At 41.0% G+C, this 27,937-nt stretch overlaps 1 protein-coding gene across 5 annotated transcripts in view; it reads right to left on the bottom strand.

Annotated features, from left to right (window-relative positions):
- Positions 1 to 27,937, bottom strand: part of cadm1a (cell adhesion molecule 1a) — a 471,740-nt gene that overhangs the window by 15,470 nt on the left and 428,333 nt on the right. For 3 of the 5 annotated variants that reach the window (XM_085470932.1, XM_085470933.1, XM_085470935.1), the window contains one exon: positions 27,700 to 27,732. The exons of the other annotated variants lie outside the window; for them this stretch is intronic. In XM_085470932.1, the coding sequence (XP_085327058.1) occupies positions 27,700 to 27,732 (33 nt within the window). The remainder of the gene's footprint in view (positions 1 to 27,699; positions 27,733 to 27,937) is intronic. 5 annotated transcript variants of the gene reach the window in all.

The raw sequence follows: 27,937 nt of genomic DNA, 5'->3' as shown, positions 1-27,937 counted from the left end.
AAGAAGGACTTTTTTCTTTTCCTGAGTTCAGTCTGGCCCCTTTGTCTCTTGCTGACATTTTAATAACCACTGTACGAAATTGCCACAACAATAACTGTTTGGATTGCAATCAAGAATTGATTAAGAATAACCATAGTCATACCAAACGAGAAATTATTCAGTATTGTACCTTTCATTAAGAATCTGCTCGCCACGGCTTGTGTATCGTTGTGAGGTTTCATGATTAGAAAAATAAGTCTTTAAAATGTTTTTTTGTATGCAACCGTGCCTAAACAAAACAAACTTTCACAAATTATTAACACAGTGGGGATAGTTAATCAAGTTTCAGAGCAGGAGTTGGGTTAAAAAACAACACAAAAAACATCTGTGACTGGGCAACAGTCCCCTAAAGTCCTTGGTTGCAATGCTGTGTGAAAGCTATTGATCATGTGTAGGGATCCATGACAACCCTAAGTTAATATCCATTTGCCGACGTGATTGGTCCTTCATGGGACAAAGCATGAGGACATTTCTTTCCCCACATTATGCCCCAGGAAGGTGAACGGCTGCTGGAGAGAAGATTCACATGGCTGAACACTGCACTGAGATGTGACCTGGGCTTCATTGTGTATTCATGAAGCACATTTGTATTCAACATAATATACATGTACAGGTACATTTACGTGCTTTTAGCTTATTTTGATACCATTACACCAACCTTCATTTCCACACTAATGCTTTCTTTTCTTTCTTTCTTTCTTTTTTTACTGAAAATATTTGCAGAAGCCTGGAAACTGAACAACGTCCAGTTCTTAGCATTCAGTTCACACATGGAGCAGACCTTCAGCCCCACCATCCATTAGCTGAAGTAACTCACTAAAAACCCCTCCACATGCTTCTCCAGCCTAGTTCTACACGGGGGATTTGCTGAGTGAGCTCCAGAAAACAGAAAGAGCCAGGCTGCAATTGATTAACGAATAACAGAAACAGAGAGAGAAACATCATGGATACCATCCCTACACACCTGCATTACCCAACCTGAAGGAATGGAGTTGGGAGTGGGGAGGGCAGCGCAGTGCTACCTGTCAAACTCAACAAAACATTACCTGATAGATCTAATAGGTTATTTTGACTTCAGATTTTCTTTTTTAGTGCTGGGCAGATTCAATTAAACTGAGCAGGAATCCTTCTGACATCCAATTCGCTCTTGTCAGGCTGCAAGAGCTTTGCTTTAACACACTTTCCTATTACGATGTTAATGTGGACTTTGGCTTTCGGGGAGGGGAGATTACGTGTGTGCGGCGTGGTCAGGGTGGTGGAGGTGGATCGGACGGTTGCAGAGGATCAGTCCTGATTGTCTATATCAAACTTTCCTCCTTTAAATTAATTTAAGATGAAAGGAAGGCAGAGAACATCAAAGTCTCCACAAGTCTTTGCATAATATTATGTTGCTATTTAGAATAATAAGCCCTGCCTTATGGATTTACATGCATAAGATGAAGTCTTTTTCCTTGTAGGAGGGATATGTGTAAACTGTGGTCTGGCACTAGAAGGAAGATTTGGGCTTATAAAACAGCACTGCCTTTAATTTATTAGAGCGGGCATTCTGTTAATATGTGTGCAGTATCTCATTTAAACCCAGGCCGTACCGAATAAATCAGTCTGTGCCGACAAGAGCAACTTGTCTGCGATTTTTTTGCAGTAGGAGACTTTACAAAACTAGTTGCCAAACAGTTGTATTCTGGTAGTATTGCTATATCAAAGCAAGGTCTCCAAGCATCTATGCCATTTTGCAGTTAAGTTTCAACCCTGCAGTAATTGTGCCACTTTGTTGAGAAATTTATGTTAATGTAACGTTTAATTCTGTGTCATGTGAATGACTGTGTCTTTCACTAGCCTGGCCCACGTCCTGATTTTATGTTTGACAGCTTTTTAGTAGGTAAAGGTGAATGGCTTGGACATGAATTGAGCTGCAGTTTGGGGAAGGCCTCGAAGGGGATTGGCGGTGGCTACCGGGCCGCGAAGAAGATAATTGAAGAAGATAAAGAATTGAAAAGGCAAGGGAGGGTGGGGCACATAAACGGGAATGACCACTTGTAGGACTGAGGGAACCTATATAGATGAGAACCAAAAGGAGCGTGTTTGGAGGCGTGGTCCCGCTCCTGAAATTCCGATACTTAATCTCCAAATAGAAGTTAATCACGGCATCATCACAAAGAGATCGTGTGCCATCTCTATCCCATTCAGCTGCAAACTGATAGCAGACTAACTCCACCCAATTGCTGTTTTATCGCCATCTTGATACATTAAAGTTGCCAAAAAGGCAAAAAACTGTGAGTTCTCAAAGATCTGGTGTCTGTCTTTAAAGCAACCATTTCAAGAGCAATGACAGTGCAAGCTCATTGCACACATCTGCAGTAATTTCGGTTGTGCTATGACACAGCACAATGGGTTTTGGTTCGTTTTACCTTCTAGTTTTTCCCTATTTGGCTATCTTCAGCCCTGTCCTCATTATTTTCTTTTCTGTTTAACTGCTTCCCCAACCCCAATTACCCCTGTGATTGGCTATACAGTCTTGTCTTCCCCTGTGTTGGATAGCATGTTTTGTCACGTGGATTCTTCTTGTTCCCTTTGCTTCTTTGTGCATGCCTGGACTTCTGGATTTACTCAACCCTGAGGAATGTTTTCATCAGCTATTAAACTTGCTTTTTGTTGAATTATTCAGTCTCCAGTGTCCTGCATTTGAGTCCACTCATCTGTGAATCATAACAGTCGCAGCAGCATTAAGTTCTTGGTAGAATGACAAAGCCAACAATTTCTGTCTTAATCAAACCAAAAAAGCAGAAAAATGTTCTGCTTTTAATGAGGCCTGTTTGCAAGCCAAAACTGTGTTAAAGTGCTATCAATTTCTGCAAGCACTCAGTCCCAGTCATACCATACAAAGCAATTTGCATGTCATACCAGTGAGTATCACTTATGAGCAATTACTGTCACCCAGTAAAATACAGTACATTTGCGTTATTATCTCACATTGGAAGTCAAACTTTAAATTGCACGGATCATTGTTTTAGCAATCAAAGGAGTGCAAATTCAAAACAATTTCAAGTTTTGCCTTTCCATAAAAGTCACTTCTGTCATGAATAAATAGCATCTGAGAGCCACATCAAAATGGGAATTGTGACAGTCTATTCCCTGTAGCTGCAGCACTTTGTATTAATTACAAAACAAGATAGAAACAAAAGCATAGTTACAGTAAGCACTTCCACAAACAATAATATCCCAAAGCAACCCCAGCCATTTATAAAATCATATTAAAGAGCCAGCTCTCAAGTCAACCAAAGTTCATCAAAAATCCAGTCATAGTAATGCCTCGAGGGCCAGTGCTCAAGATAAGGTTTAAATCCTGTATTTCCCTGCAACTTATACTTCTACTACATATGTGCCGCTTAAACAATGCTACAGCTTCAGCAGCATCCATCCATCCACCCATCCATCCATCCATCCATCCATCCAGCCATCCATCCAGCCATCCATCCATCCATCCATCCATCATCTTCTGCTTATCCAGTTCAGTTTCTCTTTCTGCCTTAGCCTTGTAACGAACTGGCCACTTGTCAGTAAAGAAATATGCAGAACAAAGAAATATAAAGTACACCTACTCATATCTTAACAAACAGCCATAAAACAGAGACATATGGCTGTCACCAACACAGCTGGCTCTTTGTCTGTGCAGATGAAACAATTGCAGTGTTTGCCTTTATAAAATTCTTGTTTACTTATCGATTAAACAATCTTTGAGTGTCATGTCTCTCTCTTCTAATGCCTCTGATCCATTAGATATATATTGCTGGGGTTACAACTGAAAACAGTGTTCAAATTTCCCACACAGGATAGCCATTAACACAGAGATGGTTGTTCCTTTCTATGGTTTTGATACCAGGAAAAAAGCTCTTATTAGATAATTCTACAATAAAAATACATTGAGAGAAAAGGTTAGGGAGTCAGAAGCGAACTCAGCTGCTGTCCTTCAGTTTAGCTCCTATACTGCAGCAGCACCACTAATAAAACCTGCAGAATCTTTTAAATCACTGGTGAAGCTGTTTAGTGTGTTGATGAGGCCAAATGGGTTATTAAAGGGTTTAATGTAGCTTTACTTGGTTGCTGCAGCACATTCTGAAAAAGAAACATTCATCTCAGAACGGAACAGCCAGCAGAGCCACCAAACATCATGGGGAAAAAGCTGGAGTACTACTTTATGTTTAGAGGTTATGTACTGTGCTGTCACTTCAGAATATAATTATGAATGGTTCATCGAGGATGGTTTATCAAACAAGGTGTCCGAAGGGCTAAGCCGAGAATGCAACTGTCAATCAAGCGTGGTCATTTTAGAAACATCCACCTTATTTGGAGATGTGAACTATCTCATTTCATAGGGCGTGTTGACAGAGGCTTGATTTGAGACAGAGGAGATCTCCTAATTGGATCTTCTAATCTGCTAATTAAGCATTAGTGATTTCACTGGTGTACCCATACTGCTTGTAGATAGAGGGGCAATCAGAATAACAGCAGTACTATGTGGGTGGGGTGTCATAAGAGCACATTGGCTTGTCAAGATCCACTTCCATTGCCAACAACACTCTCGGTTAAAGAGTGAATGTAATTAAAGTCCCAATGAACCCATTCATTGAACCTATTTAAAAATGTCAGTTAAATCCTTTGCCTCTCGGGTAGCGAACCACACTGCTTACATACACAGTGACTTGGCCTAAGATTTATTGAGTCTTTTTCGAAATGTCAAAAAAAGGGGTGTCATTTTAAAAAGACAGCAGCACCATTAGAAATACAGAGTAGAAAAAGAAAGTAGCTACGGGGTCGTGTAAATTTGAAATTGAAATGATTATTAAGACTGTCATGAAGTTTTTCTGACGTTTGATTTTAGCAACGATTCGGAGACTTCTTTGGCTTTAATGACCTCGGCTGACTCTGCAGCATGTTTGTGATTCAAAAGTCCTCATTACTTTTGATGTATGCTATAGTAAATGAAAAAAAAAACCTAAAAGACTGCTGGAGGAGCTAAACCGCATATATTGTGATGTTCAAAGAGTACTTCAACAAAGTTAGAAGGCTTGTCGGCAAGTTTGAAAGACACAGAAATAAAAATACAATGGTCAAAATCGACACAGCAGAGCCTGAGATATCCTGACTTTTATTCCTTTGTATGGGCAGGAATCCAAAAATAATGGATCGAACACACCTACAATATAACCTTTATATTTGATTTATTCCACTACCAACTGAAAAGCCTGATGGCACTCCCAGGGACATTACCTATTCCACACCGACATAATGGACAGAAGAAATGTTCTGATGTAGGCAGCACATTTCAGACAAAGATCTTTTCTGCTATTCAAATTTCTTGAATAGCACCATCACTCTCACTATTTTACTGGCAAAGGGATCTGAGGGAACACTGTAGTGATGAACACTTGAGAATAGAAGCAAAGTCTATAAAAGTTGGGCCAGTACCACAAAAAAGATAACTCCACCATGGTGAAGACATCTCGAGGGCATTGCACACTGGCTGGGTATAACCTCATTCAAAAGAAAAGTGCCTATTTCTTTCTAGTAGCCCTTTTCTAGCCCAAATAGAACTGTTTTCCTTATTTCTACCAAAATAAAAGACAGGTGCCAAAAAGATGGCACACAGAGTTCTGGCTGACTGGAGATGGCTCGGACCTGGCTTATCGAAGAAAAAGAAGCGGCTACAGCTGTTCAAAATCCCATAAGGCTGGCCGCCATGATAGACGATTGGCAGGGCTGCGAGTACTCAGGCTGTGTTTTGAATGCACTATGGATAAGATCTTGGAGAAGAAGAATGGGAATTGAGAGAATTGGTGACCAGTGATGGACATTAGACCAACTGTAAAAATCTGATGCAGTTGTTCGCACTAAACCCAAACATTCGCCATCTTCACTTATGTGGCTATCCCACTGGCGCCAGCTGAAGGCCTGCCAAGGTCGAAGCTGACTGGAAGAACAAAAATTCTCCATGATAACAGGATTGTTGACAGAATTCTTTGTCCCTCCTTCAAGGCCACCTGGGTCCACTGGAGACTGTTGACCTTCGCTTAATTGGGCGTGGTGACACTTAACTGGGATACACACACACACACACGCACACACACACACACACACACACACACACACACACACACACGCACGAAACATGTACACTGATACTGATACACCCTCACTATGACCCTCCCTCCCCTGAATCCAACGCCTCCTCCCATGCTTACCTCCCATCCGATGTGGACAGCGGATCAGCTGGAGGCGCAATCGAAGATTGCAGCGGTCCCAGATCCAGCTGTACACACTGGCATATTCTCCCATGTTGCTTGTCTGTGTTTTATTGTGTGAGGGTGTGTTGATATCTGTGCATTCCTGAATTATCCTTTTGTGTTACACATTTTGATGGTTTTTTCCCTTGCTACCTAGCCTGACCTGTCTCCCCAATGTGATGTTTTTGTTTTGTATGTACGGTCGGCAAGGTCTGCCATCTCGGTTGTGGGCAACTGCAACTGACAAATAAAGGCATACATTCAGATTCCAGCAAGAACCTCCAAGAACTGACACAAAAAATTCCAAAATTTTTCCATAAATAGTGAAGTAGCTGCTGACACACATGTTCAGCATCCTATATAGGGACATAACCTGAACACAGCCAGTTGGGCCAAGTCCTCTTTTGCACAGAAGAGTTGTGCTCATTGCTGCAAACTGTCTCAGATCGATTGCAATGTGTTGGAAACATGCCTTTATTTATAAATGGTGATTATCTGCAAACATTCAGTAATCTCGCTGAGAGTGATTGCAGTCTTTCTGAGTTGCACTGAGACTGTTTGGAGACAAGTTGCCTCCCACCAGGTGACTGGTGGTAGTTTGTCATTGTAACTACTTGCAATTGGTCGGTGCAAGCAAAAGAAATTCAGTGCAAACACCGACTTTTCCTACTTGCAAGCAGGTTGCCCTGCACTATCTTGAAACTGGCACTGTGAGATGTGTCACTGTCTGTTCCATTCTATCAGGATACAAGCTGCGACACTTCTCAAGAGCCATCATTTTATCACAGATTTGCACATTCCTGCTCAGGTATCTTTGACAAAGTGTGCACTATAGCCATCGGATGACAGAACACTGCACTGAGATAGTATTTGCTTCACTAGTCACAGTGCAGACGTTGAACAAGTACCTATGCAAAGAATTCAGAAAAAAATACACATACTACAACATGGCAAATGTTGTCCAACCAGCATGTAACCAGGTATTCTACTTTTGTGCCTTTTTGTCTCTGATCTCACATGCTGATATAACTTCAGGCAACAGGCAACTTTCCTGCCTTCGCTTCTAAACAGTGGCAGAATGGTACACTCACATAGTAGTGGTTGTGACACCTGTCATCAAAGGGGCTGTGTTGTGGACAAAAAGCTGAAATTGGAATTTGCCAGTAATCGAAACTAAACTACCCAACCATGACAGGGTTTCTGGTACTGCTGCCATCAGGACCTAAAAACACAAACAACTTCCAGACGAATCACACAAGTGCACAGGCAGGTTACAAAGCTTTCAAATTTGTCCTTTGGAAGTCAAAAACATATTATTTCTACACTCAGCTGCACCTGATGCTGCTCAACTGTCGTGTAACTGCGTCGTGCAGTTTCCAGAAATCAAGTCCGAACATCGTTTTACAGTTTTTAAATAAAAGACAAAGACAAAGCAAACGATAGTGCAATTTATTTTCTTTAATTTCTTTTGACTGAAAGGTGTAATTAGTAGTTATACTGGGGCGTTATCTGCTGAAAATAACACACTCCCACTGTTCAATTTAAAGTCCCTTTCTTGGCACACACTTCTAGGCGCAATTCTAAAATAGAAAGCTCAAACCTATCTGAAAAAGAAACTTGCTTAATGTTTAAACAGAGACTAAATATCATCTAATTTACACCTAGGGTAGAGATGTGCGTGGGAGAGTAAAATGAAACAAAAGAAGCTTTTTCATGGTGTTTCTTGTGTAATGTAAACCTTTGTCTGTGTAATGAATTCCATTTTCTGTGTCAAACAATATCGTCTCGAGAAGGACAGGAAATGTTCCAAATACTTGCAAAAATAAGCCAACAGTGCATTATCTCCTTAGAAACCTTGCACCTTTTTTTTTTTATCTGATGGAGCTATTCATCATTTATCTAATCATGGCCTGTCTTCATCCAAAATGTAATATAATTATGGTCTATAACTGTTCTCAGGATATTAAGCTGTATCTAGGCCACGGCTAGCTCAATAAACACCCTCTAATAATGGCTTTTAGTGGTCTCAGGAGTGACTTATTCTAACACAGTGAGGACTCTCTATGGCTCCCAAGGCCACACGAGTTTGCAGCTTGTTGCAGAGATGCACATCAGTCCTTTTAATGGGGACACTGTTTGGGGGGGGGGGCTGGTAGAGCTTCTTTCCAACCAGCAGACTGCTCGTTCTTCTTTCACACGAGATTATCAAACTCCCCCCTGCCCCGCCAAACCTCCGCCAACACTCTCCTCCCACCCCGCTGTCACTGAGCGGCCTCCAGCCTCGGCCATTCCAACGACTGTTGAAAAGCTCATGAAGAGTTATGCTTGTGGTTGAAAGGTGGCCAGAAGCCTGGTCTGTGCACATAAACTCGTGTTTGATGTATTTTTTAGAACTTCACATCTACTGAATTAAAAAACATCTCTGACTTTGTCAGAGATAAGGTCAAAATAACTCAATGATATGTTTATGATAAAGAAAATGCCAAAAAAACAAGCAACAAAAGGGAAAAAAAACAGCGTAAATGATCCAAAGAGAAAACTCTTGTCAAGGTCAAATTCACAGAAATAGCAGGTCTTGAAATAAATGGACCGCTGAAGTCAAGTCCTGTGTCTCCTCTGCTCTTGGCATATTGATAATAACAACAGAAGAGACTCTGTGTATCCTGGTGTTGTGAGACAGAATAGTATCAGTGAAATGACATCGGGGGCTTTGTGTGGATCTGTGTACACAGCAGACAGAGCCCTGGGTGAAGGAACTGTGCCAAGAAAATGAAGGGCTAATCCTAGAAAAGAAGCCAAGACAATGGCTACATTTACATACATGCAGTAAACAGACTCTAGTACATTCTCTGGTCAAGGTTGTACTGAGAAATGAGGGGTTTACATAAATCCCTCATAGCTTACCTCATTGACTCTACATTTCAAAAAAAATGAAAATAAAATAAGGACAGTTCTTTAAAAAATTGAAAGAAAAAAGTTTGAGGTTCTTTTCAAAAGCCAAAACTCATCAGTGCATTTGCTGGTAATGTTTGGTTGGCTAAAAGTTATTCAAACATGCATAAAATGCATGTTGTGCACAGCGCTGCAGAATCAAGAGACAAAATCACAAGACTTTGGGTAAAGATGGATGCCAAGCATTGTATTTCTTTGTTATCACGGTCCCTAATGCGTGCTTCGTGATGCTGTTATGGATGTCTTTGAGGAGCAATGTTGTGGCACAATCTCTGTGAGGTGTAGCAACGCCGACAAAAACCTGCCATGATAATAAAATCCTTTAGCAAGGCTGAGTGTATGGTGTCGGCCTCTAATCCAAGCCTCACCTCAAAGGAAATTCAGACCGGCTTACATGCATGGATGGTGTTAGGAAAAAGAGAATGAAAATGTGCTGCATTTCACACACAGTGCAGCTCACACTGTAGCCAGAAATTGTATCAGTGCTGCTCAAAGTGAGTAAAGCCAGTGGCAAGGGATAATCTCAGATACTGGGGTTGTCCAATTTGCATAAAATACTAAGATTGCAACCTGTTCTCACTCTGAACCCGTCACATATACAGTGGGGCAAAACAGTATTTAGTCAGCCACCGATTGTGCAAGTTCCCCCACTTAAAATGATGACAGAGGTCAGTAATTTGCACCAGAGGTACACTTCAACTGTGAGAGACAGAATGTGAAAAAAAAAAATCCATGAATCCACATGGTAGGATTTGTAAAGAATTTATTCGTAAATCAGGGTGGAAAATAAGTATTTGGTCAATAACAAAAATACAACTCAATACTTTGTAACATAACCTTTGTTGGCAATAACAGAGGTCAAACGTTTACTATAGGTCTTTACCAGGTTTGCACACACAGTAGCTGGTATTTTGGCCCATTCTTCCATGCAGATCTTCTCGAGAGCAGTGATGTTTTGGGGCTGTCGCCGAGCAACACGGACTTTCAACTCCCGCCACAGATTTTCTATGGGGTTGAGGTCTGGAGACTGGCTAGGCCACTCCAGGACTTTCAAATGCTTCTTACGGAGCCACTCCTTTGTTGCCCGGGCGGTGTGTTTTGGATCATTGTCATGTTGGAAGACCCAGCCTCGTTTCATCTTCTCACTGATGGAAGGAGGTTTTGGCTCAAAATCTCACGATACATGGCCCCATTCATTCTGTCCTTAACACGGATCAGTCGTCCTGTCCCCTTGGCAGAAAAACAGCCCCATAGCATGATGTTTCCACCCCCATGCTTCACAGTAGGTATGGTGTTCTTGGGATGCAACTCAGTATTCGTCTTCCTCCAAACACGACGAGTTGAGTTTATACCAAAAAGTTCTACTTTGGTTTCATCTGACCACATGACATTCTCCCAATCCTCTGCTGTATCATCCATGTGCTCTCTGGCAAACTTCAGACGGGCCTGGACATGCACTGGCTTCAGCAGCGGAACACGTCTGGCACTGCGGGATTTGATTCCCTGCCGTTGTAGTGTGTTACTGATGGTGACCTTTGTTACTTTGGTCCCAGCTCTCTGCAGGTCATTCACCAGGTCCCCCCGTGTGGTTCTGGGATCTTTGCTCACCGTTCTCATGATCATTTTGACCCCACGGGATGAGATCTTGCGTGGAGCCCCAGATCGAGGGAGATTATCAGTGGTCTTGTATGTCTTCCATTTTCTGATGATTGCTCCCACAGTTGATTTTTTCACACCAAGCTGCTTGCCTATTGTAGATTCACTCTTCCCAGTCTGGTGCAGGTCTACAATACTTTTCCTGGTGTCCTTCGAAAGCTCTTTGGTCTTGGCCATGGCGGAGTTTGGAGTCTGACTGTTTGAGGCTGTGGACAGGTGTCTTTTATACAGATGATGAGTTCAAACAGGTGCCATTCATACAGGTAACGAGTGGGGGACAGAAAAGCTTCTTACAGAAGACGTTACAGGTCTGTGAGAGCCAGAGATTTTCCTTGTTTGAGGTGACCAAATACTTATTTTCCACCCTAATTTACGAAGAAATTATTTACAAATCCTACCATGTGGATTCATGGATTTTTTTTTTTCACATTCTGTCTCTCACAGTTGAAGTGTACCTCTGGTGCAAATTACTGACCTCTGTCATCATTTTAAGTGGGGGAACTTGCACAATCGGTGGCTGACTAAATACTTTTTTGCCCCACTGTAGATGCTTGCCCAGTATGTGATTCATAGGCATAGACATTTTGATGCAGCAGGTTCCTCTTTAGTGTCATTTTCTATGTGCAGGGCAGTCTGACAAACCAACACCAGTCTGTCAGAGTCTTTCAAATACTGCCCATTTGTCAAAAGTGTTAATGTTTTAGCAATACTCCCATAGTGTCCTTTTTCAATGGATCTTTGGAGCATTCATCACAACATTGAGACGGGGCTCACACCTACATATGGATGCTCCTTAAAGACCTTGATTTCATATTCAAACAGGGTAGGAGTATTTTTTTAACATGCAGGGTTAATATTGTAAAGCGATAACTTTGACTTCGTATAAGGGAAAAATATTAAATGTTTTTGAAACATGGTACAAAACACAAACCTTCCAAATTGTATTCTTTCTACTTTTAAATGTGGAAGAAATTGCTCTTAAAGGCCTCAGTTACACAGGTCTCGAGACCTGTTGGCAACCATCTGGCAGTCTCTGCTCTCTAAAATGTGTTTCCTGACCAGTTGCAAGTGTTTGCTGTGGATTACAAGGTGAAATTGAATGCAAAGAGGTACAACCCAGTTGCAACTGCTTTAGCTCCTAGCAGATTGTTGCAGTCGCCTGTAGTTTGCCGGCAAACACTACTCGCCAAGCTGCAGTGAAAAGAAACAGAACGTTCACCTGTGCTATGCCACAGCTTTTACTTTGAAAGCAAATACACTCTGTTTCTGGCTGAAATCCCACTATTAAATTAAATTAAATTAAATTTCAATTTAATTGTATTCATATAGCGCCAAATTACAACAGCCTACATATTTGCTTATTAAGCACATATCCTGGTCAAAGACTTCAAGATTCCTCACAGTGTTACTAGAGGCCACGGTAAGTATCTGGTTAGACCCCACGTTTGCTAAGATTTTTAGGGGCAAGTACAATAATCCCAGTTTTATCTGCATTTACAGATACAACTACACTACAGCTTCGAGAGTAAACGAAGTGTATTTGCAGACAAGCTGGCTCTTCCATGCAAACTACAGGCAACTGCAGCAATCTGCTAGAGATTGAAGCCATCACAAGGAGGGTTTTGGTGCTACGCCCTTTTTACCTCTGGCAACCACACAACAACTGGTTGGGGAAAGCACATTTTTCCTCAATCATCAGGAGATATCAGGGTTTGGTTGCTATGTTACTGAGGCCTAAAAGAGGATCCTTTGTTATCCCATTGCTGTTGCATCAAGACCAGCATCAAAATGACATCTTGTGTATAGAACGGCATAATACATGTGGTAACCAAGGATGTGGCGATAATGCGCGAGTATATTTTAATCCATCCATTATGTTTTACTACACATAAGAATTTTTGTTCCCTAAACTAAGGAAAACAGCTAAAGAAACTTAAAAGTAAAAAAATAAAAAAGTTAAATTAAAATGTAGAAATATCACGCTCAGATAAGACTCAAACATCCCTTTTCTGGTTAGTCATGTGATGGTGCCATGTGACACCACACTTCCTAATGCAAACTCGGTTGTTGTGCTTCTTCAGTTGTCATAATAGTGTTCTGAAGCACTGCTGGTACTATGGAAAATGATGCTAAAGGGGACAGCTGGGATAGGCGCCAGCCACACTGTGACCCCGCATTGGATAAGTAAATGGACGGATGGATGGGTGGATGGACCCTGAGCAAGAGTCAGCATGTGATAGGAGTAAGAATGTGTCGTAAACAAACGTCTATTGGTGGGTTTTAAGATCTTGCGACGACAGATCTCGGGTTGGCACAGTGTGGAATTAAACTGGGAAAACATTTACTTTAACTTTGTGTGCCAACACTTGCGCTGAAAGCCAAGTGAGAGAAAGAGAAGCAAGCGAGCAAAGAAAAATGCCACAACAGAGTGGCCAGAGCCTCGGAGAGACCTCATGGGCGAGAGCTGCACGTTCCATTTAGAAAAGGAAGGAGGAAAGAAGGCGCTGTTCACCAGCTATTAATAATCAATTTCAATTTCCTCTCAGATCTCATTTTTATTTTTTGAATATTAAATAATAGATATTCATTTTAGATGTGTTCCACACCACTGAATAAAGGTGTTTCCCTACAAAATCCAGTCAGACTGTAACTTTTCGCTCCCCGGCCTGCCAGCCTGCGTTCTCCTTGCCAATACTGGATGAGTCAAACTCAAAAAGAGTACAACTGTCTCAGATGAAAGTTTTAAGACTCAGCTGCTGTCATGGCAACACTAGTCCTACATGCAAATTGTAATAAGAGCATTCAAAAACAAGGAACATGCAGGTCAAATGCCTTGGGATCCTATTTTGTACCACATTGCATGCGCACCACCTGTTTTCTCAGTCTGCTAGGAGCTGAGAGTATCAATCCATTCCTGGAAATTAACACTTAAGAAATGAATTCAATATAATTCATTATTCTACGAATAAAGCGGAATACTAGATAAACGACTGACATGCTATCCAAGAAATATTTTATCATGGAAAAATACATGAACCTAAAGACAAGTTATTTTGTGCTAATTATGGAGGGTCGTGTCTGCTCTGTGTGTTTAATGAGCAGTAGTCACTGCAGCATCTCGTGGCTCTGCAGTTTAGTGACATGCACTATGTGTCCTGAATTGTTGTCCTGATAATGGCATCTGACTATGGGCCTTAGCATTTATAGCTTATCTGCATTGTGATAAGATCCTAATTTGCATATTATTTAGGCAAAGGTTGCAGAACTGTCAACCAGCACAGTCACTGCCGAGTAAAAAGAACCAATGAGGGGCACTTTCAGTGGGCTTGTATAATGTGCTTTTTCACTGTGATGACACATGAAGGCAGCAAAAGGCTTATCTGTGGGCTACCCTTAGCCTAAATAAATATATTAATGTTACTGATACAGTAATAAAGGTAAAGTCAATAACTACTAGTAGGGTACTGAAACTATTTTAGGGTCTGGCATCAAATTATACAACGATATTAAAGTCTATGCAGAATTAATCCTTGTGTTTTAGATGACTGTCAGGTTTTTAATAATAAATGTAAACCTCCTGTTCCACCAGATCCCAAAGGTGCTCTATTAGACTGAGATCAGGTGACTTTGGAGGAAATTTCAGTACAATAAACTCATTGTCACGTTCAAGAAACCAGTTTGATGATGTTCATGATGGCATGATGTGTTTTCCAGCTGGAAGCAGCCATCAGAAGACGGGTACACTGTGGCGATAAAGGGATGGACAGGGTCAGCAGCAATACTCGTGTAGACTGTGGCATTAAAACAATTCTCAATTTGCACTAAGGTGCTTAAAGTGTGCCAAGAAAATATCCCCCACACTATTACACCACCAGTAGCAGCCTGACCTATTGATTCAAGGCAGGATGGATCCAAGCTTTCATGTTGTTTACGCCAAAATCTGGCCCTACCATCTGAACGCTGCAGCAGAAATCAAGACTCATCAGACACGGTACATTTTTCCGGTCTTCTCTTGTCCAATTTTGGTGAGCCTGCGCGAACTGTATCTGAGTTTCCTGTTCTTAGCTGATAGGAGTGGCGTGTGGAGTGGTTTCCTGCTGCTGTAGCCCATCTGCTTCAAGGTTTGACATGTGCATTTATAGTTCCCCTTCTTTATACACATACTGCATGTAAATGTCTGTTCTTACTTAATGACACTGGAAAATGCTATTGCAGTTATTGCTTGGAAACAGGAACCATCAAGGGAGGATGTCTTAACCAATATGAATATAGAATAGCATAATGCTATCTTGAGTAAAATGTATGTGAGTATAATAAAAATAATTATTCACACTCAGACCAACTGTGAATAATTATTTAAGCCACTTAGCTCCGTTCACTCCAATTCATTGAGAGCTATCGAGTGTCCTCTAGGTGAACTGCAACTAATTTCGGTGCACTGGGACTAATAATAAGTGAACATGATCTCCATACATCAGATCTGGTGCTGAGCAGCTTTCTATTTCTTCACATAGTTGTTGCATTCTCTCAAAAAACATTTTCTTCTCAAGTTTACTATCAAGCCAGCCCTTCACCCAAAGAGTAAACAGCAGCTGCAGTGGAAAACAGAGGCAGGGAAACACAGCTCCCACTGTGTTTATGCATTTAGCTGTGACACAGGTGCTAAAAGGAAGCCTGAGTGTCTACTCAGTACATGAGGAGAACATGCAAATCCCAAACTGCATAGTCTAATAACGTCCAAGCAGGTCATTATACAATACAACATACACGGCCTAAAGGGAAACAATAATATTTTTCATAGCCAAATTTTCAAATTATGAGGTCAAGTTATCCCTGCAAGGCTTCAAAGTACCCTAAATGCTCATTTTGCATCAAAAAGATCAACTTTTGGATCTTTATGATGCGATAGAGAGGTATCCTTGATATCGTCATTGTCAGGCTCAGAGTTCTGGCTGTATGCACAGCAGATCCACCTGCCTGCTGTTCAAACCTTCTGTTTTAAAGGGGTGGCCATGCAAAGGAAATCTGCCTAAAGGAAGTGTGGCCTAAAAGGGAGATGAGGTAAAACGCTTGTTTTATATTGTGGATGAAATAAGGTGCTGAACAAGGATTCTTTTATTAATGGTAATAATGCAAAACTACACTATTAGAATTCAGGGGTAAAATAATGTAGCTGGAAATAGGTGTAATAGCTCCACTTTGAGATTATGGTTTATTATAATCAAGCCCCCAATGAGAAAAGAACTACTTACCCCTTACATAAACAGGTGATTCAAACTTGTACATTGATTATGTAAATGCAGTTAACAGAAATAGGAGGAATAATAATCTCGGACATATTACACGATAGCTTGGATAATATCATTGTTTTCATCTGTAATAACGCTGACGTTTAATGTTATTTTTTATATATTATTACTATAGCGAACATGCAAAACTTTTCCTACAAAAGGTTTAAAAGGGGCTTGATGTGGTAGCAGTTACTGTGAGGCTGATCCTGTGTTGCAGGTGTTCTCACTTCAGCAGGTAGCAGACCTGGGCGACAGATGGGGAAGATTGACAGTTTGGATTAGTGTGAAATAATCTCACTGATGTGTGCACATCTGGTGGCCCTAATGGTGTAAGCAGCAAAAACACATACATTAACAACACGATAAAAAATACATAGCATGGATATTTTCAAGTGATAAAAAAATAATTTTAATAAAAAATATTTGAAACAGCAGTGCACACGGGCCTAATGCAGTATTTTCACATTCTTCAGTTTGGAAAAGAAAACACGAATGCGATGTTTTGATGCAGGAACGAGAAGAGGCTCAAGTGGCACCTGCTTTATATTTATGACTGACGGGTCCTAAAACTATTGCTATATATCTCAAAAATTGCCTCTAAAGTTGTTGCACTTATTGACATTGCTTAAAGATTTCACTCCACGCAGAGTGAAAGCATCACATCTGTGTCACAGGTGAGAGGAATAACCGCTGATTACACTTTAAGCATTTCAGCACTTTGCTGTTTATTTCATCATAAAAAGCCAGAATGACAGACAGAACCTTAGAGGTTAACTTTCCCTTCATGAAAGGAGTGTGACTTATAAAAGTAGATATGCATTTTTTAAAGTCACATAGAGGGAGGGGGCTGTTTGTCACCTGTCACACTCAGTTGTGTGCCTAAAACTAATTAATGCAGCATATGTGCCTCATTTGAAGAGAGCCCCAAAGGCAGGTTCAAGCCACTGAGTGCCAGCCTCTAATACAAATGCATCTATCTGTAACATACACACAAGCACTCGCAGTGAAGGTCTGTGAGCGACTTCGCTTGATCAAATAACACCACATTTCAACAACGTTACCTTATTATCTGTATTGTTAACGTTTCTTCCTCAGTGGATCAGCTACATAGTGTCCATTGCTTAAAATCACTACAGCGTCCTTCAGTCTTAACACTTAAGCAATTCTTACTTTTACTTACTTAGAGTTAAAAAACAAAACACCCGCAGGGATCTCACAACCATGCCACTGTTTTGCCAGGTGATCTCAACCACTCTCCAAACAACCGCTGCAACCGCTCTCAGACAGAATGATGACGGTTTGCAAATATCTGCCGTCTGATTTAAAAATGCAGAGAGATTGCCAACACGTTGCAATCAGTCTGACTCACATTGCACCAATGAGAGCAACTCGCCTGCAATGTGCCTCTTTGCAATAGAGGACTTGATTCAACTGGTTTGTACCTATTCTTGATTTACTTGTGTAAGTCTGCACAGTCATGTGTGAACCACTGTTAAATGTATTACTTCACTGTGCGTGAAATAAAAGACTGTATACTACTTGTGCTGCTGCACTGGTTCTTTGCCATTCTGGTTCTTCTCAGACATTAATGTCAAAAGTAAGATGACATCCATTTATTAGTTTTCATACTACAAGTGCTCTTTAAAATACTGTAATTTTGTTACCATTTCTGATAGAGACAAAACTCACAGTTCCATAAAGAGGAGACGATGAGTTTTAGTCAGTGTATCACAATAGCACAAGGTCCTCACAAGGTCTGAGCTCAGACAGAAAGATTTTGCCACATGTGCTTCAGATTACCTTGCCTAACCATTCTGGGCTAGAGAGACAACTCAGATGGTTCCTGGAGGACGGGAATTATTATTTAATTTTACAGTGAAAATTACAAAAGTAAGTCCATTGAGCCTGTCTAAGTCTTGGTCAATAAATATTTGAACTGTTTTTCCTATTTAAACTCCTATGGAGTGAGAGTTAGGAGACAGCTTGTAAAGCCAGTTTGGAAATATGAATGTCTTTGGCATGTGGGAGGGAGTACCTGAGGAGAACCCACACTGGTACAGGTGCAAACTCAATCTAGAGAGATCCCAGCAGCACAGCTACGGTTACACTATACTTCTCAGGACAATCACATCTTGTTGACAGCACTTTGCCAGTTTCTTCTACATATACAGTCGTGATTTAAATACAGATAGACAATAATGTTGCAGTTCCACCAAAGGTCTTTCTCTTCCTATAACAGCTTGCATTTTGTGCAACACAACAGTCACGCTGAAATAGCTAAAACTATATCCTGTTTTAATGGCATTAAGTTGAGATGTGAAGCTTTAAGAGAGATCTCGTTAACATGACTTCTAAGCAGATATATGGAAGTTTTTCTCTGCCTGACATCAAAGATTGCATGTTTTCCAGAAGTCCATCTGTTCAGATCTGACTTTTAAAATAATTCTAATTACAAACCACATTATCAGTATCAGATCTTTTAAAAAAACATTTATTTTTTTTTAGCAAAAACAATCATCAAACCAACGCTGTGCCAGTTAAAAACCTGCCACGGTGTCCCTTTCACCTACCAATATGTTAAGTAGTCAGTGATGTTGGCAGTGCCATCTGTGGCTTTGATAGTCAGTCAACCCAAGATCATCTGTGCGCGGCTGTCTGAGCTTCGCACCGACCTGTTCCTCATGTCAAAAGATTTGGAATTCTGCCAGAGTTTAATACACATGTCTGTCCAAATGATTTCCACGTTCACGACAAACGAACATACGTGGAGCCCGCGGATCAAACGCGCAGCAGACAGAAGCCGCTCTTTAAGGAAAAGAATTCCCACAGCTAGCTGCCGGATACTGTAGCGATCAAATTCTGAAGTCACAATCACTACATTTGTTGGACATCAGTACCAGAGTAATCTGGCACACCGTGTCCTTGTCATTTAATGAATGTCTTGTCTCTTTAATGACATTCAAATGTGACAGCTTAGTCCTTGGATTAAAGAGAAAGGTTCTCTGGTTCACCTGCTGCAATCCCACTGTGAGCAGAGTGGCCATTATACTGCTGAATTCCTCTCCACTATTAGGTCTCTGAGCGCAGCTCAATTATCCCACTACTCTCACATGCTTGCTGACAGCCGTGTTGGCAGGTGTGTCCTTTCCAGACGTGCTCACCTCTCCGGATTGGAAATTAGTGAGTGCACCTAGCCATCAGCAAAAGCAACTGACATCCTCCACCAGCATGCCCTTTCATTAAGAGTGAGGAGATGGAAGTGAGATGAGAAGAAGAAATGCTGCTGGAACATCTAACAGCAAAAAGCTGCCTCTGAACTGTTGGCAGCTTTTGTGCATTTCTAAGAAACAAACTGCACGCGCAGAGTTGATTTACATCATGCAGGTTACATGATGAAAAGAAATCCTCCAGAAAGAAACGGACCGGTTTTTAAATGTGGCGTCCATGGGTGCAATTCTGGAAAATATATTGAAATAAATCAATTACTTTGCTCACTTTGAGGGAAAAAGTGGCCATGAAGGAGATGAATAAACCTCTTTTCATTATACACCCTCAGAAATGTGAATGAACCGCGAATATAATCATGTATGATTGTGTTTGGACTCTAAAATATCCATCAAGTTTGCTTCAAACCTGACTGAACTCCTCTGTTGTTTATGGAGCCGTTTCTTTTGCTCGAACAGAATTTTGGTTGGAGCTTTGAAATTGTTTGTGCTGTCCTGCAAAATGAGTTGGTATCACTTTAGTCAAGTCTTTATATAACTCTTTTTATAGTTTTTGTTTCACATGAGCGGCTCCAACTCTGCGGGTCTCACGAGTGAAATGACTTCTTACCACAACAACTTCGCAGAGCCAGAAGTGCAGCCGAGTTTATCCACATGCATAATAAAGTCAGTCATTATGTCTGAGTTTTTCCAGTTCCTGGCTCTCTCATTTCTCAGCTAAAGCTTAATTTATAAGAACAAAACGTTTCAACACCCACTTCTCCAGTCCACTGGTAGCTCATCTCAAAGCCTCTTCTGTTCTCTGCTGCATGTTTAATTTGTTCCCTCCTGCACTCCACGCCTCCTCCCCTGTACCTAGCCCATTTTACAGGGAAATGGACAATCTTGGGAAGAGCCTTCCAGTTCAGCAGTGTCTCGGCTTCCTTTCTCTTTCAGTCACGAAAAGCGGGACATCGCCATGGCAACTGCATTTGAGAGGTTGTAAGGAGTGAGGCGGTCAGTGCGGACAGAGTCAGAGGCTGTTAAAAAGCAGGGTCTGACTTGGTGTTACAAACTACGCCTGGAAATATGAGCATGAATTATCACTTTTTTTTTTATCACCAAAATTCTTGATTTTGGAGGGAGCGCTTGAAGGGAGCAACAAGTGCGTTTCACTTGGCTTTCTGAAGTGATTTAGCGATGCAAAGAAAGTGATTTAGCAGTGTTGACAATATTTGACAAACCTGTAAATTTGAGCATGCTGTGTGAGTCATGCAGGCCAGGTTCAGCTTATTTGTCCAGATGAAGTTATTCTTAACAAAAGCTCAAGTTGCAGCTGTTAGGCTAAAGGCTACGCCGACCAGATGCCAAGAAACTAAATATAGGACTCTTAGGACTCTCAGTAGTAGCACGTAAGTCAAACTTACACCCGAAACACGCATAAGCATGTTTGATGTTTAGCACGTGAAGGCAAAGAAAAAAAAACTTGAATTCCCTCGCTAACAGATTGGCAGATGTCTGTTTGATCACATGCTTCTTTATGTCACGTTCGTCCACGTGCGAAACGAAAAAAACATAACTGGTGGGGGAAAAAAGAATCACCATCCATCGGCCTTCAAGAGTACAGTCGCTGCATTTCTTTTTCTTTGTGTTAGCTTCCATCACACTCTGCTTAAATCTGCATAGCCTGTGGCTCCGTGGTGACTCGTAATTTTCCCCGCTGGATGTAGCGGAAGCTGCAAAAGACTGTGACAGGTTAATCTGCACTTGACCCAAGATGATGGCCTTCTCTGCTTCTCTGGATACAAGCCAGACTTTCTAAAACGGTCTGTCCTGCACTATAACAATTTGAGAACCAATAAAAAGGTGCAACGCTGTCTCAACACGAGGGACAAGACATATTCGTCCTGTGAAGTCCTACATAAAGAGGGGCTAGTCCTGCTCAGACAGAGCATAGCCTACCTGGCCCTACAACCTGCCTATAAATGTACAAAACTATCCTTGCCTTTTCCACGCTTCGGTTTTTGTATGCACACCTGCAACACGGGGTGTGTTTATGGCAATAAAGCAATGTGTCACTCATTTTTATTACTGGGGTCATAGAGGGGAGGTTGAGTGATTTTTGATGACAGATGAAGCAGAGAAATAAACAATGGCCAATAGGTACAGGTTGTGCAGTAGCTGCAGGCTCTGTGGACGCTCTAATTTCCTCCCTTTCTCGCAGTAACCTGGTGTCTCGTTTGCCAGCTGGATGCGTTCACATAGCACTTCTCCACAAGTGTCTTACAATTCATCTCTCATTCACTCGCACGCAAACACACACACATGCAAACTATCAACAATGTGGAGCGTAAAAGACTAGTTCAACCTTTCATATATCCGTTTAGTGAAAAATATGAATGATATTCAGCATTGTAAATGCAGCTGAATGGGGCTTAATTATATCAAGCTTATCCAATTTTTCTTTCCTTTTTTTTTCAAAAGATGAAGCTGAGTTTACAGCTGCATCAGGCCTTGGTGAAATTTATCTTTTGATAAGTAAAGAGAAGAAAATTATGCAACAGCTAGACTACATTTGGCTGTTATTTAATACTAAGTGCAATAATCCTTTCTGTCATCGTTGTATTTTTACTCAGTTGTATATAGTATTTGTATTTGTATTCTATTTTTATCTTATTGTATATTTATTTTATTTTATTCTACTGTATATAGTATTTTATTTTATTCTATTCTGTACAGCTGTGTACTGTATTTATTCTTATTGTATTCTAATTTTTGCCTCATAACTTTTGCACTGTCCACTTCCTGCTGTGACAAAACAAATTTCCCACGTGTGGGACTAATAAAGGTTATCTTATCTTATCTTATTTCATTTCAATTTTATTATTTATAGCCTACTGTAACGCTGTCTCCTGGAGATTCATCGTCGCTGTTATTATCTGCATTTGCTGACTCATCAGTTTCTATAGTCACTGAAATTCACGTCATTTTAAAGCGAATCACTGTTTTCCGACGTGCATTGAAAATACATTGGACACCCACATGGGTGGTTAGCTAGCTAGCATTAATTAGCAAATTAAATCGGTCAGAGTTTTGAACTGTTGAAGAGTTGTAAGGTAGAAAAAACACAAGCAAGGGTTTAATTTGGGATTTTGCAGAGGCACAAAAAATGTGATCCTCAGGAGCATTCATCTGAACAAGACTAATATGGATACAACAAATACCTCCAGCTAAATGCTGAACTGGGCTAGTCTCATTGCAAAACACACAATGTCCTCGGTTTCACCTGGTTTTACCTTTAAAAATGAAAAAAATTATAATTTGACATATAACTTTTGTGTCTCTATATTTAGTATATACCAGCTCTTGAGGGGATCCTCAGACTCTTTCGCTCTGTTCACCAGCTAGCTGCTACAGTGTATTTTTAGAGCTTTTTTCCTTAAAAACAAAAACAAAAGAAACACTCTGCCTGCTGCTGCAGTGGGCAAGAGTGCTGAGAGTGAACCAAAAACAGTTACAGTTGCAGGTGTGACAGCTAAACAATGAACTGAAAGCTCTGCAAAGATGAGGGGAGCATTTTCAGGTGCTGTAAGCACCGCACAGCAGAATCGATGGTAAGCTTAAAGTTCTTTGGGAGATACAGAAGTAATGCTCAGCAGCAGCAACAGAAAACTTTTGTCATGCAATATGAATGCTACTAGTACATACCGGGCTTCCGATTTTAAATGGAGAGCCCCTGAGATATCTTCAAGGCATAAAAATACAGAGTCGGTTCAATTAAATTTTAAACAGTTTATTTATACAGTGCCAATTCAGATGCCTTCAAATGCCTAAAGTCACTTTAGGAAAGATAACCCTTGAGAACTTTGACAATCAGATAATCTCCTTCAAGCAGCACTTGGTGACTGGGGGAAAGAAGAACCCTGTTTTAACAGGAAGAGGAGGGAGTGAAGAACAAATGCTCATATCTAGCTCTAAATGTAAGCTTTATCAAAAAGGAAATTTTTAAACCTAATCTTAGAACTACAGAGGGTATCTTTCTCCTAAACTGGGAGCCGGTTCCACAGTGAAGAAGCCTTCTGTTCTGTCTTTGGAAACTCTGAGAACCTGCAGTCTGCGAGTGAATTTCTCTGGTCCAATAATAGCTGGGTTTTTTGCTCATTCCAGACCTTTATGTGAAAAGAATGATTTTAAATTCAATTCTACATTTGACAAAAAGCCAATATGGGTGAAATATGATCGTTCTGTCTAGTGCCCGTTAGCACTCTTGTGGCATGCTGGATCAGCCGAAGGCGTAAAGCGTGCCTCGCCACTTGGCTGCCATCTTGAAATGGCCCCTGCCATGTTTTTGGGCAATTATTTTGAAGCATTACCTAAAAAAAGTTTAATTTTAACGGTCGCCTGGACATAAAAACTAGAGAATCAGCAGTGAAATCTGATTTAAAAACAAGTGATTAAACTTTAGGGGCGGCACAGTGGTGGTCTCACAGCTTGGGCTAGGTTAGTTAGCATGTTCTCCTTGTGCCTGTGTGGGTTCTCTCTGAGTGGGTTTATCCCACTGTCCACATACATACTGTACATGTTAGGGATCACTGGTGTTTCTAAAGTGGCCTTAGGTGTAAATGTGAGCATAAACTGTTGTTTATCCCTCTCACCCTCCCCATGACCCTGAGATTTATTTTAAATCAGAAAAATGACTAAATTGAAGCTGCTGAAGTGATTTTTAATGCTTAATGTAAAACTACCAGTAAACAAATCTTATATTAATGATGCACTACTGCAGTTAATTGCAAACATCTAAAAACTGACTGCGGTCTCGGATGAACATCTGGGGCAACCATTCAAAAACTCATAAATGTTAAAAACACATCTTTGAAAAAGGAGGACAAAGCATCTGTGGTCTCTTCAACACAAGTGTTCAGCATCATATAGAGGAAGCAGACCTCACTGCTGCTGAGAGAGGACACCAACGAGTCGGGAGGCTCTTCATCTTCCCCCAATCCCACCTGGAAAAATCTGACTACATCATGGTCACATTAGACAACATTTTACAAAAATATGTGAGATATCGCGATTAATGCAGAATGTTAAGCAATTATAGACTTTGATGTCAATGACTATGCATTCAGATGTGGCGAAATCCGACAGTCGGCCTACTTTTCACTAATTAAATCCATAACTGAAACATAAAAGAGCACCAGCTCTGATATAGATTAGCCTCTGCTTCCTTTGGGGTGTGCAATACATCAAAATAACAAACGATAGTAATTAAATTCGTCAAGTTCTCCCAGAAACGTTTAGAATTACAGCTAAAGGTGAAATTCCTTTTTTTTCCCCTGTATGTTGTAGGTTGTTACTTGGCACAAACCAATACAGGAAATCTGGTCATAACTCCCTTTGGGATATAAAGTTTGGATTAGTTCAACACAGAGTTCTGACCTTTCGACCCCTGACCCAACACTCATGAAAATTAAATCAATATTTTCCTGAAAACCTCCTGTCTGACAGCTGCTGGATTATCGACCACTACAGGCAAGAACGGATCTTTGAATGCCTCATCTAATATGGCTGCCTTTATGTAGGAAATCCCCTTCTTAATTTGAATACAGTTACTATAATATTCATACTGATACCGCTGCACTGATTCAACTTAACACTTCTTACAGTGAAAAACTCTTGAACCACAATTCATTCCATCATATAAGGAAACAGACTTTCTTGTCATTGTTTAGAAATGGTCTTGCGTGTTTAATCTCCAAGCTTCTGGAGGTCTTTCATTGAACATTGGCTGCTTCTTCACTTTTCAGTCCAGTCCTTGTAACAAGGCATTTTAACAGGAATGTTGTTCTTGTTTTTTAAGGCATTTAACATAATCATTCATGCAGAAGAATAGCACCACACTCAAGGAATTAACTTGTTTAGTCTTTAAACACAACAGATAACTCAGCAAAGAGCCAGTTTAACTTGTCTCTTTAAGCAATTTCAAACTTTGAGCCTATCCATCCATCCATCCATCCATTCACTTCCGCTTATCCTTTTCAGGGTCGCGGGGGGCGCTGGAGCCTATCCCAGCTGTCATAGGGCGAAAGGCGGGGTACACCCTGGACAGGTCGCCAGTCTGTCGCAGGGCTAACACACAGGGACAGACAACCATTCACACTCACATTCACACCTAGTGGCAATTTGGATTATCCAATTAACCTATCCCCACAAGCTGCATGTCTTTGGACGGTGGGAGGAAGCCGGAGTACCCGGAGAGAACCCACGCAAACACGGGGAGAACATGCAAACTCCACACAGAAAGACCCCGGCCTGATGGTGGAATTGAACTCAGGACCTTCTTGCTGTGAGGCAACAGTGCTAACCACCGTGCCACCGTGCTGCACTTTGAGCCTAAAATAACAAAAACACATTTTTTCTAGCGCTGTCAGCGCTAATCTTGTTAAAATGACATTAACGCCATAACCGCATTAAATCTCCGTTAGCGAGTTATCGCGGATCTCCCCGTGCGTGGGACTGCACAGTGTCAGCGCGGTTAGCTCGTTAAAGCGTTAGGGCCGTGCATCCCCACACACGGGGCGATCTGCGCTAACTCGCTAACAAAATTTGCTGCCTTAATGCGGTTAACGTCATTTTAGCAAGATTAACGCTGACAGCATTAATTTGTTTGCATTCTTTTGTAGAATCTATGCAAAAGGCCAAAGACAACAGAGTTTGGCAGGCATAAATCAGCACCAACAAGTTGATTCCCAAATAAATATTAGCTGAAATATTGTCATAATCCCAGCATGGCGTGCAGTGTGTTGTTAAACAAAATCTGAGGAAACTTGGCAAGCTATCTACTGCAGACAAACAGCATCTGAAAGTTATTCCCGTTAAAAATAGGGAATACATCAAAGAAAGACCTGACGCAGGATGTAAGAGATGCATCTGGCTCTTCAGCTGATCCATCTCCGTTTCACTGAAGCCATCAGAAAATGTCTCAGTGGAAGGGAGCCTGTCAAGAAGCCATTCTTAGGAAAAAAAAAAACAGGCAGAAAAGGCTGAGGGATGCCAGTTTACAGAAGACATGGAGTGAAAATCAGTGGCATTGGAGTGATGAACCCAAATTGGAAATTTCTGGTTCAAACTGACATTACATATGGAAGTGGTCAGGAGAGAGGTTAGAGATGGCTGTGAGTGTCTACAGCCATCTGGGAAACACGCTGGAGGCTCTGTCATAGTCTGGTGGAGGAGATCTTGTCAAAACGGATGGAATTGTGAATGCATAAAAGTACCGTCAGATTTTGATACACTGTGCAACACCATCTGGAAAGTGTCTCAGCGGGAGCCACGTCTTTTTTCTGCCGGACAATGATCCCAAACAAAGAAGACTGGAAAACTATTCCTGGTGGTCATACCAAATATTGACTTTCATGCTTGTGTAAAGAAATAAGCAGTGAGTCAAGACTTTTGCACAGTACTGTATGTGTTTCATACAAATATGCTGTTGAAAACAGAAAAGAAATGTTGGTTTGACAACATTTTAACAGCTGTTTGTCTTATTGACTCATTTTCAGTTTGACTGAAACCATCATAAAATTATTCAACAAAATTAATTACCATAAACAGGTCAGCAGAGGCCTGCTGCTCTTTTTTTTGTTCTTCAGCCCTCTAAGATGGTCATTAGAAGTCTGTGAAGTGCGATTCAAATTTCTGCAAAACGAACACATGCTTAACAGAAAGCTCGTGATAACGCCTTCATGAATTTGGTCCCACAAATTATGAAACTGGAGGCACGAAATTATGAAAAAAGGCTGCAAATTAGGTGAAATTGGAAAATGATGTGTATCATCTTCATTCAAGTAAATGAAAACAACTAAATTAGGTCTATTTTTGCCCCAACACACAGCATCATCTAATGTTGCAGATATAATCAGCCCTGGCCTCAGTGTGGGTGATATTCCTCTGTGGCACCTTCAGGGAAACACTGTAATTGGTTAGTTGGTGAAACCATTTTGCAAGTGCAGCTGAAGTAAGAAGAATTAGAAGGGTTTTTATATATATTTGACAGCATAACTGCAATTAAAGTAAAATGCAGCCTGACTGGTACCTGCTTCAGTATGGCCAACATAAACCTGACACACAGCACAAAGCTGACATTTCCAGGCTGGGCAGCCTGGCACAATAATGTCTGTTGTGTAACAGTAAAAGCAGGCATGCTGCAAAGACAAATATACAAGTTAAAAAAAAAAGAGAGAGCAAGAGAGACATAAGGAGGAAAGTAGAGATACCAACCATGAGCTGCAGGTTCAGTGCTGGGCGCAGTGTCTGAGCACACAAGGAGAGGACATGGCAGTTGTGGAGGGAGGTGTGGAACAGGAGGAACAGCATGCAAATAAAGAAGAATTGGGGTGGGGGAGGCAGGGAGGGAGCAGGGCAGGGGGAGAAAACAAATGACACCCATAAGCAAGCATTCAGAAGACCAGAACATGACAAAAGACATAAGACTTAAGGGAAATCAAAGGGAACCAAA

The sequence above is a fragment of the Copadichromis virginalis genome, linkage group LG10 (assembly GCF_057382275.1).
Source record: "Copadichromis virginalis isolate Kocher_CV1m ecotype Utaka linkage group LG10, C_Virginalis_male_GT1.1, whole genome shotgun sequence".
Classification (NCBI taxonomy): domain Eukaryota; kingdom Metazoa; phylum Chordata; class Actinopteri; order Cichliformes; family Cichlidae; genus Copadichromis; species Copadichromis virginalis.
The sequence above is the reverse complement of the archived record's forward strand: the minus strand, read 5'-3'. Positions and strand labels throughout refer to the sequence as shown.